At 41.4% G+C, this 16,938-nt stretch overlaps 1 protein-coding gene across 1 annotated transcript; it reads left to right on the forward strand.

Annotated features, from left to right (window-relative positions):
* The first annotated feature begins 239 nt into the window (after positions 1–239).
* On the forward strand, positions 240–15,592 carry GOLGA7 (golgin A7). The gene is made up of 6 exons (XM_054998522.1): positions 240–386; positions 2,633–2,765; positions 6,870–7,022; positions 10,427–10,528; positions 11,494–11,557; positions 14,168–15,592. The coding sequence occupies exons 2-5, from the start codon at positions 2,655–2,657 to the stop codon at positions 11,539–11,541; spliced, it is 414 nt and encodes a 137-aa protein (XP_054854497.1). The 5' UTR covers positions 240–386; positions 2,633–2,654; the 3' UTR covers positions 11,542–11,557; positions 14,168–15,592.
* Positions 15,593–16,938: the final 1,346 nt, after the last annotated feature.

Consider the following 16,938-nt stretch of genomic DNA (forward strand, 5'->3'; position numbering starts at 1 on the left):
CTCCCACAAAAAGAGAGGCGCTACAGGTCTTCAACCACTGAATTATAGAAACCCCCCCAGTAGCTCTGCGCAACTGCAACCAGAAAAGGAAGGCAGGGAGGGCAAAAGCGTAAGCAAGAAAAGCATGACGCACGCGCCAAAGGCCTCGTTTTCTTTGCGCACGCGCACTTCGTCTGTTTTACCGCGGCTCTTGGGGGAGAAAGGGCGCATGCGTCGGCGCTTTAGCAGGTTTCCTGCATATAGGTGAAAGGCAGGAGAGAAAGGAGGGGGTTCGTTTCTTCAATTGGTTTTACAGCAGTCGTAAGTGAAGACGCAGAGCTGGCGCGACAGAAGCTGGAAGTGGAGGAGGAGGCGGCCGCAGCAGCGGAGGGGCTCCGGCTCTGCCCGTAAGGAGGGCGGAAGGGTGGCTGGAGGGATGTGGGCGGGGAGCCTCAGGCCCCAGGGCTGCTTCCCCCCCCGCCGCGGGGCAGGCGGGCGACCGACGGTTGTCAGGAGGGTGATGAAGGGAGTCGGCGGTTGTGGGGGAGGGGTGGTAATTTGAGTAAGGGGTGGGATGTAGCTTGAATTGTGGACATTGGGAGGGCAGCTTGAAATGGGCTGATAGTCTGAGGTGGGGTGTATCGAATAATCCCGTTTAGCCTTCACAATACTTCATTTGAGTGGAGTGTTTGTAATAAGATAGTTTTAGGTGGGTGGCCGTGTTGGTCAGTAGTAGAAGAGCAAAATTCGGGTCCAGTGACGCCAACTAGATTTCCAGGGTATGAGCTTTCGAGAGGTAGAGTTCCTTTCCTCAGATACGAAGTATCTGGGGTATGTCTGTGCGTGGGTGGGTGGTATTTGACGAAGGGAAAGCTCATACCCTGGGAATCTAGTTGTTCTTTAAGGTGCTAAGGGACCCGAATCTTGTTTTTAATAAAACATTTCACAGAATCCTCCTGTCGTCCTTTCATCCAGTAACCTGGTATAGTAGGCCAATATTCTTAGCCCTATTTTCCAAACAGGAGAGTGAGGGGAGGTTGAAAGCAGCTTGCTTGTGGTCATCTACTGAGATAGCTGGAGATTTGCAGGGTAGACTTTATGAATCGTTAGTTTCTCAGCTGCTATGTCACCCCAGCTTCTAATAGAGTCTTTGGAGGGGACAGAGGCAGTTTTAAAATGATGTGCTGTAGGGGAGGGAGTAGCAGTGGGAAAGTATTTGGAGTGAAGCAACTTGGTTTGAAGTGCCGGAGGGGGGCATTTTAAAAGGACAGCGTAAATTTACGTTAAAAAGTTTCTACATGCAAAACTAATTGTTCTCTTATTTATTCCAGATTAAATCATTGTATTGTATTATGAGTTAGCTGATCTCTGTGTGGGTGATAAAAGTACTCAGTGAAACCACTTGTGCATAAATGAAGGGTCTGCGCATACTTGAGGGGATTCTCCAAGTATGCAGAAAAATGTAGCTTTGTAGATTAATCAGCAGCGAGAACATCTCAAAAATAGCCTGAGGACTGAATACATTCTGGGAGACATGGAGTTATTGAGAGCTGCTGAGTGTCTCTGTAAGGAAAAGGGAAGGGAAAGTAGCCTGCACCAGCCCCTGAAAGCATAGAGAAACCTGGAGGGGGAGCTTTCCAATTTGTTCTCACCCCCAGTGATTTCTCATGGTCCACCAGGCTGTAGGCTAATGTAGAAAAAATAAATATGAACAAAATTGTGACACAGATTGAAAAGCCTTGCCTGTAATGCCAGCTCACAGGCTTGATACAAAAGAGAGTTTTTATTTTAATAGGAATATTTCCACTTGCAGAAAAAGGTGGGGAGCAAAGTGACCTGGGGGATGTATCTCCTATATGGTTTGAAAGGAAGGTGTGTGTGTTGAGGGAGAAGGGAAGAGTTTCAACTGGTACCAGTTTCTTTTTGTTGAGAAGAAATTCTTTGTTGGATGGTGGGCAGAGAGCAAAGCTTAAAACTTCCACTTAAGAGTGTGTTGAAATGAGTTATACAGAGTACATGCCTTAAGTCTTTTATGCATCACTAACCTCTTTGTTGTTTTATCTATAACTGTATTATCAACACAGGTCAAAATAGTAACCTTAAAATTTTGGGGTGTGTACTGGGTACATAAGCTAACTGAAATGTATCAGGGTCATTTGTTGCTCAGAAAAATTGGTCAAACATATATATGTTCCTACAGAAAAACCGTATGTGGTGTAAAACTTAGGGTGTGGGATTGTCACCAAAGGGCCTTCCTGGAGGGCAGTCCAAAATGGATGGTGTATGATTCCGATGCAGCTTGGCATATAACATGGAGTTTAGGAAGGATGTGGTAGAAAGTAATTGGATGCTGAGTTGATGGGGCCCATTAATGGTTGAAAGGCCTGTATGCTTTGGGGCGAGAGTAGGCATCTTCGCTTAATGAGTCTGTGCCTTATAGACCCACAACATTTGCAAGTTATCAGTGTTTGAGAGTCAAAGCTTTAAGGGAGCTGTGGCTCTCAAAAGTTGATACCTTGAAAAATTTGTTGGTCTCTAAGATGCCACTGGTCTCAAATCCTGCTATTCTACTGCAGACCAACATGGCTACCTACCTGCAACTATCTGTATAAAGACCCCTGGGCCTGAGTGTGTTCTCTTTCCCTATCTCCAGAGTGGCCAGTTCAAGCTACGAAATGAGGCCACAGCAGCCGCCTGTTGCTAGCAAGGTTTTTGTCCAGCGAGACTACAGCAGTGGCACCAGGTGCCAGTTCCAGACCAAGTTCCCTCCAGAATTGGAGAACCGGGTAAGTTATTGGTGGCTCTAACAATCTTTCTCTGTAGTCTGACATAATGAGTTAAGAATTGAGCAGCTTCAAATAATAGCGGAAAGCCTGCTGTGTTGATTAGATATCCTTTCTATGTGCTAAAGGACTTTCTTGGACGTTGTGAGTTTGTGTAACAGTTTACATGCAGTAAAATGTCTTTCTGCCTTTCTGGGAAGTGCAGCAAAGTAGTTGCATTCTTATGAGTGCAGAGTGTCTGTTGAAAACTGCTCTGACTAAATATCTGGTGGTGTTTTAGCTGGTCTGTTGATGAACCATGAATTGTAATAAAGCCAGTCAAATCCTGTAGCCTAAAAATTTTGTCTATTTTTTAACAAAGCATATGTTATGCTGTTCCTAATTCTGGCAATGTTAAGACAACATCTACAGCAAGTCCAAGAGAACATGTATAGTAACCCCCAAAATCTTTAGTGGTCACTCTGTCCATATCACACCAGTTGAAACACAACACTAACTAAACTAGATACTTTCAGTGCAGCCCTAAGCAGAGTTACTCCAGTCTATGCCCATTGATTTCAATGGGCTTAGTCTGGAGTAACTCTGCTTAGGACTGCTCTGAAAGTTTAGCAACTTAACAGGCTTTGAATCTGTGCAGAGTCAGGTGATCATAATCACAGAGCCTGTAATGAGGCAGGAATACTTGTTGTGAGGATAAAATAGCAGAGAGGAGAATTATGTAAGCCACTTTGGGTCCCCACTGGGGAGAAAGGTGGGATATAAATGAAGTAAATAATAAAACTAACCAGTTCCAGTGTGATTAGAACTTGCAGATCCACTTCAGTTTATCAACTTGAATTAAAGCTTTAATTAAAGATTAGAAACACACACACCCCAATCCATGAAGCTCACAAGCAAAAACTTGGTGCAGTTGAAGGTCTGTATACTAAATCAGTTTCTTGGCTCTCTTTTCCCTTCACCAGCTATCGTGGGTGGGCAGGAGGGGCTTATAAAATGTCATCCTATTCCAAAGCTAATAGTCTTCCTCTTGTGTTGAAACTACTTTAGGTTTTCTTTTAACAAGAGTTAGAGGCAGCTAACATTAGCAATGCTCTGTTAAAATTCATGCCAATATGTTTTTAATATATTTTCTCCGGTATTACTGGCCTAGTATTTGTTTTTCAAGTCATTGTGGCTGTCTTCTGTTAGAGATGTAAAATTTCCAAAAACGTTTAAGTCATGAGGAAAACTTGATTTGGGGGGGGGGGGGGGCATTTGAGGGTGGGGAGAGATCTGGGGGAAATTAAAATATATGTGACACTTATCAATCATAACCTTACTTTACTAGTTTAACAACATAATATGCATAGTTTAGAACATGGTTCCCATATAAAGTTATGAAATATGCCAAATAGTAAAGTGAAGAAATAGCAGCAGTGATAATACCTAGGAGCAGTTTGTGTATCTTGCAACTTAAAGAAGAGCTTTTTCCTTCCTTTTTGAATCTGTCTTACTGCAAAACCAGAATGAAGGTGCTTTTAGTAATCTCTTTAAATTGATTTGCTAAACTCTTGTTAACAGATCTTTAATTTTTTTCTAATCAACTCTAAGGAAGTAGATTCTGCTGTGGTCCTTTACAAGGCCAAGGTAGTCATCGCAGCATAGTATGGAAATATGTTTTCTCCAGGTCAGCTTAGCAACTAATTTTTAATAATGGTCAGACTTTGAATTGGACAAGAACTGAAGGGCCAGCAATATTGGCTTATTTTGGTCCAAGAAACAAAGGGCTTTTTAACCCCACTCCTCCTTAGTGAGCAGCAGTGGAGGTTATGTAGAGCCCTTGGCTTGCGGGAGGTGCATAAAGGGAAGAGTCTTGGGAAGTATGCTAGATACCAGATGGGAAATCTCTGTATGCTGTACTGCCCTCTGGGCCTTGAGTTGCCTTCCTCCAAAGAAATCTGAGGGCATGCTAATATGTATGACTCATATTAGCGGCTTCTTAGTTTGCTGACTCCTTATACATGAGCTATTAGTACAGAAATTCTTCACAAATGAAAGCAAGGGCTTTGAATGTCTTTCTGCCATCTCTAATTGATGTTGGTTCCTGTTTACAAGTTCACTTGAACTAGTAGATCCTGCTGAACATTCGAGAGCAGATAATTATAAGTGGGTGAGTTGTTCTAGTGTCACGTTTGTGTGGGAGTCTCTTCATTACAAAGTCTGACTAAGGCAACTGTCACTTCACCTGCCTTCCAGAATCTTGCTTTGGGGCACGAGGAGACTCTTGGCTTAATATTGTATTCAGAAGTGTTGGCATGTTGATTCAGATTCCACATTTAAATCTGATTGTGAAAGAAGGTTATGTAAATGTCCAAGCAAAAAGTTTTAACAAAGTTTCTGGAATATACTCTCAGGGCTCTAGTGAGCCCTCAGTAAGCAGGATGTCTCCAGATGTGAAGCTTTTCAGATCATCTGTCATTATTCCAGTGGGGAGCTTTGGGTATATTGGGGACATCTGCAGTTCACACTAGTAGAGGTGGACACGAACCGCAAAAAACCCAAACCATGTGGTTTGTGGTTCGTTCGTTTTCATGAACCACGAACTTCCACCAACTGGGACGAGTTCGCGAACCAGTTCGTGGGGTTTAAATGCCCATTTCCTATTAATAATTAATTATCAATATTTTGGCAGTAGTAATATTTATTATTAATATTGTAATCGATAGGATTGCTCATTAATGTATTAGTAAACGTGATTTCTTCTGTGTTTGTCCTTATTTAAAAAAAATTAAGGGGGCAGGTTTGTACAGTAGAGGAGGGTTGTTGGCTTTATTTAGTGTGGTTTAAGGGATTGGTAAGCTAAGTGTAAAGTAACGTTATAAATCATATATTATTATTATTATTATTATTTCTAATTTTTGATTGATTCAATTATAAATTATACTTTTCAAATTTTAAAAAAAAATGCCCATTTCTGTGCTGCTTTGCAGCGGCAGGGAAAAGGGAATTTAAACCTGGGGATCAGCAGCTTGTCGGGGAGATCTCCAACAAGCAGCTGATCATTTAAACAGCAGGGCTGTTTAAATGGCCGCTCCGAGCTGCGGGGAAATGGCCATTTAAACAGCAGGACTTGGCTGGCCGGCCAGGAACTCCTGGCCGGGCAGCCAAGCCCCGCAGTTTAAATGATCAGCTGCTTGTTGGGGATCTCCGCAGGTTTAAATGCCCCTTTCTGTGCTGCTTTGGCTGAGAGCAGTGACTTTCCCAGGGCACCTAATGAATTAGTGGCTGAGATGAGATTTGAACTGGGAGCTTCTTTGGTGACATACCTACTATTCTTTCTCCAAGAAGTCTAAAATAGCTCTTTAACTTCACAAAAAGCCTAGGAGGTTGGTTTGTCCAGGAGTGGCTTAATATCTTGATCCTATGCATATTTACTGAGAAGTAAGTTCTTTTGAGTTCAAGGGCATTTTATATCATGTGAATAAACATAATGCAGCCTGAGTCCAGGTTTCCAGTTCCAAGCACCACAGTGCTATCAATTCAGAATTTAAACAAAGGGAAGGAGCTTCTGAAGCAACAGTGTTGTCATCCATAATTGTTGTGAGTATAATGAAGCCCTTATTGTTGCTTAGTGAGGTCACCAGCCTCCCTTTCGTCGGCCCAGGTTGTCTCCCATTTTAATCCCATGCTTCTTGGAGCTGCCTTCAGCCTTTATTCTCCAGTGCTATTTAAGCTACTGACCACCTAGTGCTTGGAAAACATGAATGAAATAACTTATCTTCTGAAATATGCAACATTGACTTCAGGGGCAGAGCAAAATAATCAGAATATTGATCTAATGTTGAGAGTTGATAGCTTAATTTTATTAATTGGCTTGCATAAATAGTAACTTTATAATGCATCTTAAAACATTCTACTAAGCCCAATTGTATTCTATCAGACTTGTATTTTAAGATCCTATATAAACTATGGTCTGCACTGAAACATTCAGATCTAGACATTTATCTTTTATCACACTAGCCGTTTGTTGTGGAGGTTAAGAAACTGCCACTGTGCAGAAAACGAGATGTACATGACAGATGAGCCGTGCTGTATGTGTTCACTTCTAAATTTGATGGCTTTTTCCAGGTTGACAGGCAGCAATTTGAAGAAACTGTGCGAACACTAAACAATCTTTATGCAGAAGCAGAGAAGCTTGGGAGCCAATCATATCTTGAAGGTTGCCTGGCATGTTTAACTGCCTACACTATATTCTTGTGCATGGAGACACATTATGAAAAGGTATGTTGGCTTCCTATGGGCTCTAAAAGAAGGAATTGCATGTGTTGTGGCTGTTGGTAAGGAGAAATTCCTAGCATGGCCTTGTTAGTCTTTTGTAGCAGAGAGTCCAGTGGCACCTGAAAGACTTAAGTTTTTGTGTCACAGGGTGTACTGAACGCTGGCATTCTAGCTTCCTGACAATAGACAAGAGTGCTAGTCTTAACTGTCAGTAAGAATTAGGCCTAGCTCTTGAGGTGGCCAACCTTCCTGGTCTGTGTAACTTCAGGTTGCCAATGGAGTGCTCATTGACAGAATGGCCCTAATTTTTAAAAACACTCAATTATCCTCATGGGAACAAATGATATTGCCTGATACAGTCCAGAATGTATTAAAAGGGACTATGAGGATCTGGGTAAAAAGCTGAAGGAGGCTAAGAACCTGGGAGCACAGGTTGTGATTTTATCATTTCTTCCTGTTGAGGGCCATGGCTTAAGAAGAGAGAGCAAAATACAGGAAACAAATAACTGACTAAACAGATGGTGTTGTCAGGAAAGATTTGGTTTCCTAGACCATGATTTTGGGTTGAAGCACTTCTGTCAGGAGACGGTTTGCAGCTCATGAGGGTATGAAAAAATGTGTTTGGCAGGAGCCTCACAAATCTTACACGGAGGGCATTAAATTTAATTCTGTGGGGGAAGGAGGAAAAAAAAACCCAAACTAGTATAATACCAATTGCTGGTGATAAGAGCACTAATGAAAGCCAGTTTGGTGTAGTGGTTTAGAGTGCGGGACTCTAATCTGGAGAGCCGGGTTGTGGGGGTCATTATTATCCCCACAACAAAACACCCTGTGAGGTGAGTGGGGCTGAGAGAGCTCCAGAGAGCCATGACTAGCCCAAGGTCACCCAGCTGGCTTCAAGTGGAGGAGTGGGGAATGAGAATCACAAGTGGAATATTAGGATTGAGAGATACAACTTGTTTAAAGGAATAGCTCAATAAGGAAGCAAGGAGGAGTAGCATTATATCATGGATATATATATTTGTGAGGAAATACACATGGAAGATCTGTTGAATGCCTCTGAGTAAAAATAAAAGGAGAAAGAAATAATAGTGATATTATGGTGGAGGTCTGCTATCGACTACCAGGCCAGGGAGAGGACTTAGATGATGCACTCTTAGACCAGGTTACAAGATTTTCAGTTAGACAGGACATAGTGGTCATAGGAGATTTCAATTGCCCTGATATCTGTTGGAAGTCAAGCTCTGCAAAAAAATAAAAGGTAAGGTCTAAAATTCCTGATTTGTTTTGCTGGCAACTTCATCTTCCAGAAAGTGGAGAAGGAGACAAGGGGGTCTGCTATCTTGGACTTCATTCTCACCAACAGGGAAGAACTGGCTGATGAGGTGAAAGTAGTGGGCCTCCTGGGTAGAAACGAGCATGTAATTTTGGCGTTTAATATCTTGGGTACGGGAAAAGCTGAACGTAGTCAGACATATAGGTTAGATTTTAGAGACACTAATTTAAACATGTTCAGAGTTATGTTGGGTAGAATCCCATGGTCAGAAATACTCAAAGAGAAGGGAGTTCAAGATGGATTGAAGTTTCTTAAAAGAGAGATATTGAAGGAACAATCAAACAATTCTAATGAGAAGGAAAAATAGGAGGAACCTAAAGAAGCCAGGGAGCTCCATAAACAGTTTTCTAAAGATCTGAACATTTAAAAAGTGTCAGTTCTAGGGATGGCCGTCCATGGCAGATAGACCCCCCCAAACCCCTCCCAGCGAGCACTCCAGTGCATTGGGTGAAAAGGTTTTATTTAGAGATCAATTAAGTTCATGGGTACATCCATAGGTGGGTAAATTGGCAGGAATGGATATACAAGCATATGCACTCTGATTTAAGGAGCATGATTCCCCCCTCCCCTTGAGCAGTTAGCAACTAGGTGCAAAAATCCTAAAAAATCTCATGAGAACACAATGGCTTTGTCTAGACAGAAAAAGGCAAAAGATTACAAGGAATAAAACAGCTGCAAGGTCAACAAGCATACTTCAGATATAACAGGCTGGCTACTTTCTCTCAGTATTATTACTTTCAGTTTTAGGCAGGCCAAGGATGGCATGATTACAATGGTTACATTATATGAGCATGACATGAAAGCGCACAGGCACACAGGTTATCAATACATTGATCAGATCAATACATAAAGCAGAGAATACATGAATGGCATGCAGACATGACAAAAAGACCCATTTAAGAGATGAGATGAGGGCTGTATAACCAAGGATGAATATAAACAACTTGCCAGCGCATATAGAGAGAGTGCTAGAAAGGCTAAAACTCAGTATGAACTTAGGCTAGTGAGAGATGCTAAACACAACACAAAAGGGTTCTTTGATTATGTTCAGAGCAAGAAAAAGAACAGGGAAGTGATAGACCCACTGCAGGGAGAAGAAAGTGAGATTTTAACAAGTGATAAAGAGAGGGCAGAACTGCTCAATTACTATTTTGCCTCAGCCTTCTCTTGCAAGGGGAACTGTGCTCAACCGGGTAAAAAGAAAACACATCACAAAATAAGGGAATTACAGCCTAGGATAGACATAGTTTCTTTAAATGAAATCAAGTGGTCAGGGCCAGATGTATTGCATCCTAGAGTGCTAAAGGAACTTGCTGATGTAATTGCGGAGCCTCTGCCTATCCTCTTTGAGAATTCTTGGAGATCAGGTGAGTTGCGAGAAGACTGGAGGTGGGCAGATGTTGTTCCCATCTTCAAGAAAGGAAAGAAGTGGGGAAAGGAGGATCCAGATAACTAGCCACCCATTAGGTTAACGCCCATACCCAGAAAGGTTTTGGAACGAATCAGTCAGTCCTTGAGCATTTAACAAAGACAGATGTGATTACTAAGAGCCAGCACGGGTTCCTCAAGAACTGGTCATGTCATGTCATATCTGTCCATCCCCTCAATCGTTAGCCACATTTATGATTTCTTTACTTCATTTATATCCCATTTCTCTCCACAATGGGAACCAAAAGCATCTTATTGCATTCTCTTCTCACAACAATCCTGTGAGGTAGGTTAGGTTGAGTATGAGTAACTGGCCTGACATCATCCAGTGAGCTCCCATGGCCGGGGGTGTGTTTTCCAGATCCTAGCCTGAAACTCTAACCCCTAAAACACATTGGCTTCCACAGGGTGGAAGCTGTTGAACAGTAGCAAGTAGCCAGGCTTTCTATTTTGGGAGGAGTTACACACACACACCATGTATTTTTTTCCAATTTCAGATTTTTCTGCAACCCTGGGGCTTTTCTTGTCTGTCCATGGCTCCAGTCTCTGGATTTACATATCCACAGATGTGGCCATATTGAAAATTAGATAGATTGATGATGGAACTGATGCAAATTTTATAGACCTCTTATCTTTTTTCCAGGTTCTGAAGAAAATTGCCAAGTACATTCAGGAACAAAATGAAAAGATCTACGCCCCACAAGGACTCCTTCTGACTGATCCAATTGAAAGAGGACTAAGAGTTGTATCTTTTTTTTCCTTTGGTGTTGATCTTTATATACTGTCCTTAGAAATATGTGTCATCTCTCTGTCTTCAAGAGACCACATTACTAAAACAAATGATGGAGTTCTTCCAAAGCAGAACACTGAGAATAGTAATATCTAAATTCAGACTTTTGTGTAAAGAACTTACTAGTTTTCAAGGAGCAGCACAGGCACTCAGTGAATTTTCCTATAGAAATAAAAACTTGATTTTTAATAGGTGTGGAATGTCTTTGAGATCCTTTGACTAGCTGGATACAGGAAGATGTTTTCCATATAGTGGACAGCACTATTTGCCAATGCAATTCAGTGGAATATCTTCTTCATTGCAAAAGCTGCCTAGCTCAGCGGCTGCAAAAAGTTTTCAAGTTAAGCTGACTGTTATTTCTATCAGCTAAAGAACAAAGTAGAGACACACAAACAAAAAGGCATGTTAAATTTTGTTACAGATCCTAAAACAACAGGGGTGTTTTTCATGGCTCTGTGTAGAGTTGGTTTCACAAATTTCCTTCTTATGATGAGCCTCCACAGGTAAGCCTCCTTTGCTTTGTCTGTTTAGAATTCTAGAAAGGATGGAGAAAGGTTCCTCTTACTTTCTAATTAGCTGCACAAGGAATGGAAGAGCCTGATGAACAATCCCTTCCCTGTGGCATGAATTGGCTCCTATTGAGAGTCAGTGCAAAAAAGGAACTCTTTCTTTCCTGGGAATGCAGTAAAAGGCATGCTAGTTCTTAAATACTTCCCAATCTTCTCTGTATGGAACAGCAGGTTGGAGCAATGTTGGTCCCTTCAGGAATCCAAGAGCATAACATGTGACCTATCTCTTAGAAACCAGGATTATTCCTTAACTAGATGTGTGGTATAAGACCCTGTGCTCTGTTATCTTGCTATTTTGTTTAAACTGCTGATTCCATTGCAACCTGTTTCTTTAACAACCCTGCAATACAGATTGAAATTACCATTTATGAAGACAGAGGTGTGAGCAGTGGAAGATAAGCTAGTGTTCTCCAAGGTAAATATTTATAGTTGGACACATTATATACAGTATTATGATGTATTTCACATTGTCTCAAATGTTATATTAAAATCCAATTTTTAATTTTATTAAACTTAAGTTCTGTTTTAACAGCTTATGAAGAAGCAGGATTGTGTAGGGTTTGGGGTGGGTCAGATAGTATCCTTAATTTAAAGTACTGAGAGAGCTTCTATCCATTCAGTATCTTTTCTATGTTAAAATTATTCCCAATATATTATAACAACAACATTCGATTTATATACCACCCTTCAGGACAACTTAATGCCCACTCAGAGCAGTTGACAAAGTATGTCATTATTATCCCCACAACAACAAACACCCTGTGAGGTGGGTGGGGCTGAGAGAGCTCCAAAGAACTGTGGCTAGCCCAGGGTCACCTAGCTGGCTTCAAGTGGAGGAGAGGGGAATCAAACCCGGCTCTCCAGATTAGAGTCCCGTGCTCTTAACCACTACACCAAATTGGCTCTCCTTTGCCCATATTCAAAAGATTCTGTTAGGAACTAAAAGTGAGAGCTGTAAGAAATCCTTTGTGATACCGTGTTGAAGCAAGACACCACTACTTCCCCTGGTTCTTTGCACAGATCAGAGGACTTAGAAATTAAGCTGGTGGCAATGGTGCATGACCCCCCTCCCCCCCCCCCCACAAAACGTTGGCCACCTACATAGTTTAGCCCCTTCACTGGGACTAAATAGTCAGCCTAACAGGTTGCTCAGAGTTACTATTTCTGGCTTGAGAACTTCATGAAAGATGTATTCAAAAGTGGGGCGACACTAGATCTCCTCTCCTTTCCCTGCATTAAAGGATAATTTTGCTGCTCCATTGTTTTCATTAAATAACATGTCAGTGGCTAGTTCTGCTCAAATGTAGTGGAGGTTCTACAAGCAATTTGTGTCTAAAATGCTCTTTTTTGGATGAGAATGTTTCCTTATTACTGTCCTTGGCTCCATACGTGTCTTTCTGGAGAATTCCATATGGCTTATTTGGTTTAGCTAATATTTTTTTTTAAGAAATCTGATTTGCTGATGTCCAGCTAATCTATTAACACTCAAGAGGAAGATGGCATGTTATGGACTTTTGTTTTCCATAATTGAAAGGCATTTTTCCCTCTTGTAGCCACATCTGTTTGGCACAATCCATTAAATATGATTCATTTATCAGCTGCTAGTGCTAACCAGAATGTTTTCTGGGAATTTTGAGCAATTACACACATGAAGTGCCTACACTGTTGATATGCAAGCAACCGTGAAATGCCTGAACTGGAGGGAGGTGGAATGATACTAAACTTCTGGAGGGCTTAATTAATTGCACATCTCTTTCTTCAGTGTTGTGTTCCAAAGATCTTCAAAAAGATAATGGCAAGGGAAGAGAAACCTTGTAACCTCTCTGGCTTCCAAAGCCTGCTCCCAGTCCCCCTCCTGTTTCTTCCACCTGAGGTCTGGAAGCTTTCGGAATGCATGTTGAATAATAAAGTATGAGTGCCAAAGCATGGGGAAATAGGCTTTCCAAGCTCTTTGGAGTTCTCAGTGTCTTGTAACTTGCTGTTTCAGGGCTTTCTTGCCTGGCATGTTTTCTGCAATGAGTCACATGCAATAAATTGGTGGTGGACATCCAAATGGAGAGTTTGGGGAATTGTTGCTCATTAAATTGATGTAGAATTGATATTTTTGACAACAGTATGGATACAAGCCCTGGGTATTTGTTGGGTGGCTCTCTTAACTAATTGTGTAATATAATCTAAGGCAGGATGGCTAACATGTGTGTTCTTGGAGAGAGGCAACTCTACAATCCATCCATTAACTTAAAGGCTAGCAAGAATTATAATAAAGTTATGCTATAACAAAGTTATGATATTATAACAAAATTGTGCTTCATAAGCACAAAGTATATGCATGTGGATAATGGTAGAGATGTGCAGGGACTTCAGACTCTGGCAGAGTTCAATATCTTACAGGAACCGTGTGAGAGAGAGCTCTTCTAGTTTACTGAGTAGATTTAAGAGAAATTAGCTCTAGTGTGGTTGCGGAGTTTTTAGTGGGTGTGCTTAAGATTCATACAAGCTTTGTATAAATATATTGTCTTCTGATATTTTATGTAATTTTATACTGACTTGTTTGCTGTCTTAGATTCTTGTATGCCATTAAAGGTGATCGATTGATTGATAAATTAGCTACCTTTTTATAAAAGGAGATATTGATGGAACTTTGCTCAGATAATAGCATAGATGGGTACGGAAGCCAGAAGTAATTTTTTTAGGTTTTTGTTTTTTTAAAATGGTAAAGGATACATTTTTGAATGGTCCTAAAAGGCCATGTCCTTTATTGTCTTCCCCTAATCATTCTCCAAGGACAAGTAGAGAGGAGGTTGACTGGAATTGTTACTGGAGATAGTACGAGTCACTTTTTGAAAGCAGGGCTTCCACTGACTTCTAGTAACTTGCAGAGTAGACACTTGTGGTCACTACTGGAAGTACATTTGATCAATGAATATGTTGCCTTCTGCTTCTCTAAGAGTCTGGGAAAGAGTTGGTTTAAAAATGCACATCGCACATTGAATTACTTGTTAGCCCTGTTTTTTTGTTTTTTTAGGGTCCAGTGTGTTCCAGTAAGTTCCCTACTTCCTCTTTTAATGCATCATTCCTCTCTGCCACCACCAAATCTATGGTGCCATCTACCATATGGATTAACTTCTTGAACTCCTGCTCCTTCAGAAGCTGCTGGCTGGGCTGGCCAGCATCCATTTTGTGTCATCATGGTAACGTTTATGCGGTGGTGCTGCCCAAGTCATTAGACTTCTCCTTTGAAGCTTACAGCTGTGAATGACCTCCATGGACTCTGTAAGGAGTCTCCTGAGAACAGTGTGGTTCCTTTGTGGGTGCTGGACTTGTTGTCCACTTTATTCAGAATGCAGCAGCAGCAAACAGCCTAGGCAACTGAGCTTCTGAAAATGCAGCTTCACTCACTTGAGCCTCAGTATGGTGTACCTCCATCGTTCAAAGCGACTCAAGACAAAGGAATTGGTTGGCAAGAAAAAACTAATGAAAAGGGCTATCTTAATGCTTACCTAAGAGCTGGTGTAATCTTTGGAACACTTGAGCCTCTTGCTTCGTCTTTCCAGACCTTGAGAGCAGACCGTCCATCGCTTCTTTTGTTAGATGTGAGGATGTGATGATTAAAATCGATGCTGTACCAGTAACTGTAACTATCCCTGCTCTCCGCCCCTTCTCAGTGTTGAATGTGTGAAATAGGTAATAAACAGCTTTCTCATCTTTGTTATAAGTTACATTTTTAGAGCTGGTAACTCAACTAGAAATGGTGTTCTGATAGTGCTTCGTTTCCTCCTGCAAACCGCTGAAAAGTACTTTTTTGCAGTACAGGGTAGTACTTCCTCTTGCGTTCAACATTCCTCCAGAAATGCTTGTGAAAACGTATGGAACATTAGTCTTTGGAGTAAATACCTTCTGCTGAATCAAGTTGGTTTGATATATTTTACCTGGGGGGTGGGGGTTGTTCATTCCCTCTCCCTTTATTCAAAGTGGGTGCTTTGGTGTATAAGCTTAGTAGAAGCTAGCAGTGACACTCTGCTGCATGGGAGCACCATCCCTTCCCATGCCAAGGTACTAAAGGACTTATCAAACAGGAGAGCTTTCAAAACAATAGTTGGCTTAAGAGTGAGGCAAGAGATGCCAATACCAGATCAAGGTCTTTGGGCTGATTACTCTTCAAATACTGCTCCTAGCTGGTTTCTTACCTTCCCCTCTAAATATCTGTTCAATATTTTAATTGTATAGATACTTGTTTTTTTCTAATCTGTAACAGTGTTTTGCCTTTTGCACCCGTTACAATCATTTTTTCAGAAACTAATGAATGGAATAGTAATGTTTTTCTTAAATAAACTGTCATTTGCTATCAGTGACTTGAATACAGCAATTTCTTTGTTATGCAATTGAAAATGACATTTTGTGGAAATTCAAGGTATCATCTACAAATTAAACCAAAGTACAGTATCGTAAACTTAGTTTTGTTTCTTATAAAAGGTTGTGTCCCTTGTATACATACTGGACAGGGCTGTGTATTCGTTGAATCTTGTAGAAGCTGGCATCTTGGACCTCTTAAGTGTCCACTTTAAAGGGGGGGTGTCTGTTCAGCATTCTGAGCAGGGGATAGCAGCAACAGTGTGTATTCATAACAGTTACAAAACTGAACACACCTGAAAAAATTATCCAGTACTGCTTTTTTATGACCTTCCCAACTATGTCTTTCTCATTGGGACTCAAGTTGGATTATAAGTGCGAAAAAAATCCTTTAGTCAATCAGTAAGTGGGTTACAAAAACTAAGTGTTGAATCTAACAGCAAAGATTCCTAGTAAGACTAAATAATGCAGTTGGACTAGAAAGGGAGTGGGGACAAGAATGAATGCAAACATCTGTTTAAGGCAGCAAGACAATCAGTGTAGGAAGAACTTTATCCCTAGCAAAAGTCATCTGAGTCGATCCATCACAACACAGCTTTGCTCCTCTATTTTGCCATTGATATTGCACTCCTCTATTTTGCCATTGATAGAAGTGTGAGAGCCTTCCTTAGCCCTGTCTTTTATCTTCAATGATACAGGTAGTCTAAGTTGTATGGCTCTTTACTTATGCTGGAGTTAACATGTACAATTAGCCCTGCTTGGATGGTTATAAGCCCTAAACATTTCAGAAGTTGTGTGAGATGGATGCCCCATGGCAGGGCTTTAATGTGTGTAAAGAGCATCTGAATGCAGAGCCAAATTTAAGATTCTCCTACCCACTTAGCACAAAGCAGATGAGCTGCTCAGTAGATAATTTCACTGAACTGGGGTTATTTGCCACTTAGTAGATTGCTGCCTCCATGGATTCAGGATGACAAATTTACTTGGTTGCGTATGGAATTCTGACAATGCTAGGGTGGCAGTCTGGGCTTTTTTGCAAATGCAGTGATGGGCTGTGTTTTGCCTGTTACATGCCTACTACTTAAAGGGTGTGTGTGTGTGAGAGAGAGAGAAGGGGATTTGCTACAGTTACTTAGCACACTATGCTGTAGTGGTTAGCATCGCACTAGGACTGGGGAGGTTCACATTCAAATCCCTGTTCGCCATGAAAGTCAGTGGGTGACTTCGGACCAGCCTTTACCTCTCAGCCTAACCTACCTTGGTGGTGGATGAAATTGCCGTCAAGTCATAGCTGACTTATGGCGACCTCTGCTGGGGTTTTCAAGGTAAGGGACTGACAGGTGGTTTGCCATTGCCTGCTTCTGCAACCCTATCTTACGAAATAATTCCAGAGGGGTAGCCGTGTAACGTGTTAGTTAGTTGTAGTCCGATTACCAGAAGTCCAGT

Source organism: Eublepharis macularius, chromosome 14 (assembly GCF_028583425.1).
Source record: "Eublepharis macularius isolate TG4126 chromosome 14, MPM_Emac_v1.0, whole genome shotgun sequence".
In the NCBI taxonomy this organism is placed as follows: Eukaryota; Metazoa; Chordata; class Lepidosauria; order Squamata; family Eublepharidae; genus Eublepharis; species Eublepharis macularius.

What these genes read in the sequence shown, in the direction of transcription:
- GOLGA7 (XM_054998522.1), top strand. Translation starts at nt 2,655, where the DNA reads ATGAGGCCACAGCAGCCGCCTGTTGCTAGCAAGGTTTTTGTCCAGCGA. An exon ending in TGGAGACACATTATGAAAAG is followed by an intron (nt 7,023 to 10,426) that starts GTATGTTGGCTT and finishes TCTTTTTTCCAG; the next exon opens with GTTCTGAAGAAAATTGCCAA. An exon ending in TTGAAAGAGGACTAAGAGTT is followed by an intron (nt 10,529 to 11,493) that starts GTATCTTTTTTT and finishes CCTGCAATACAG; the next exon opens with ATTGAAATTACCATTTATGA.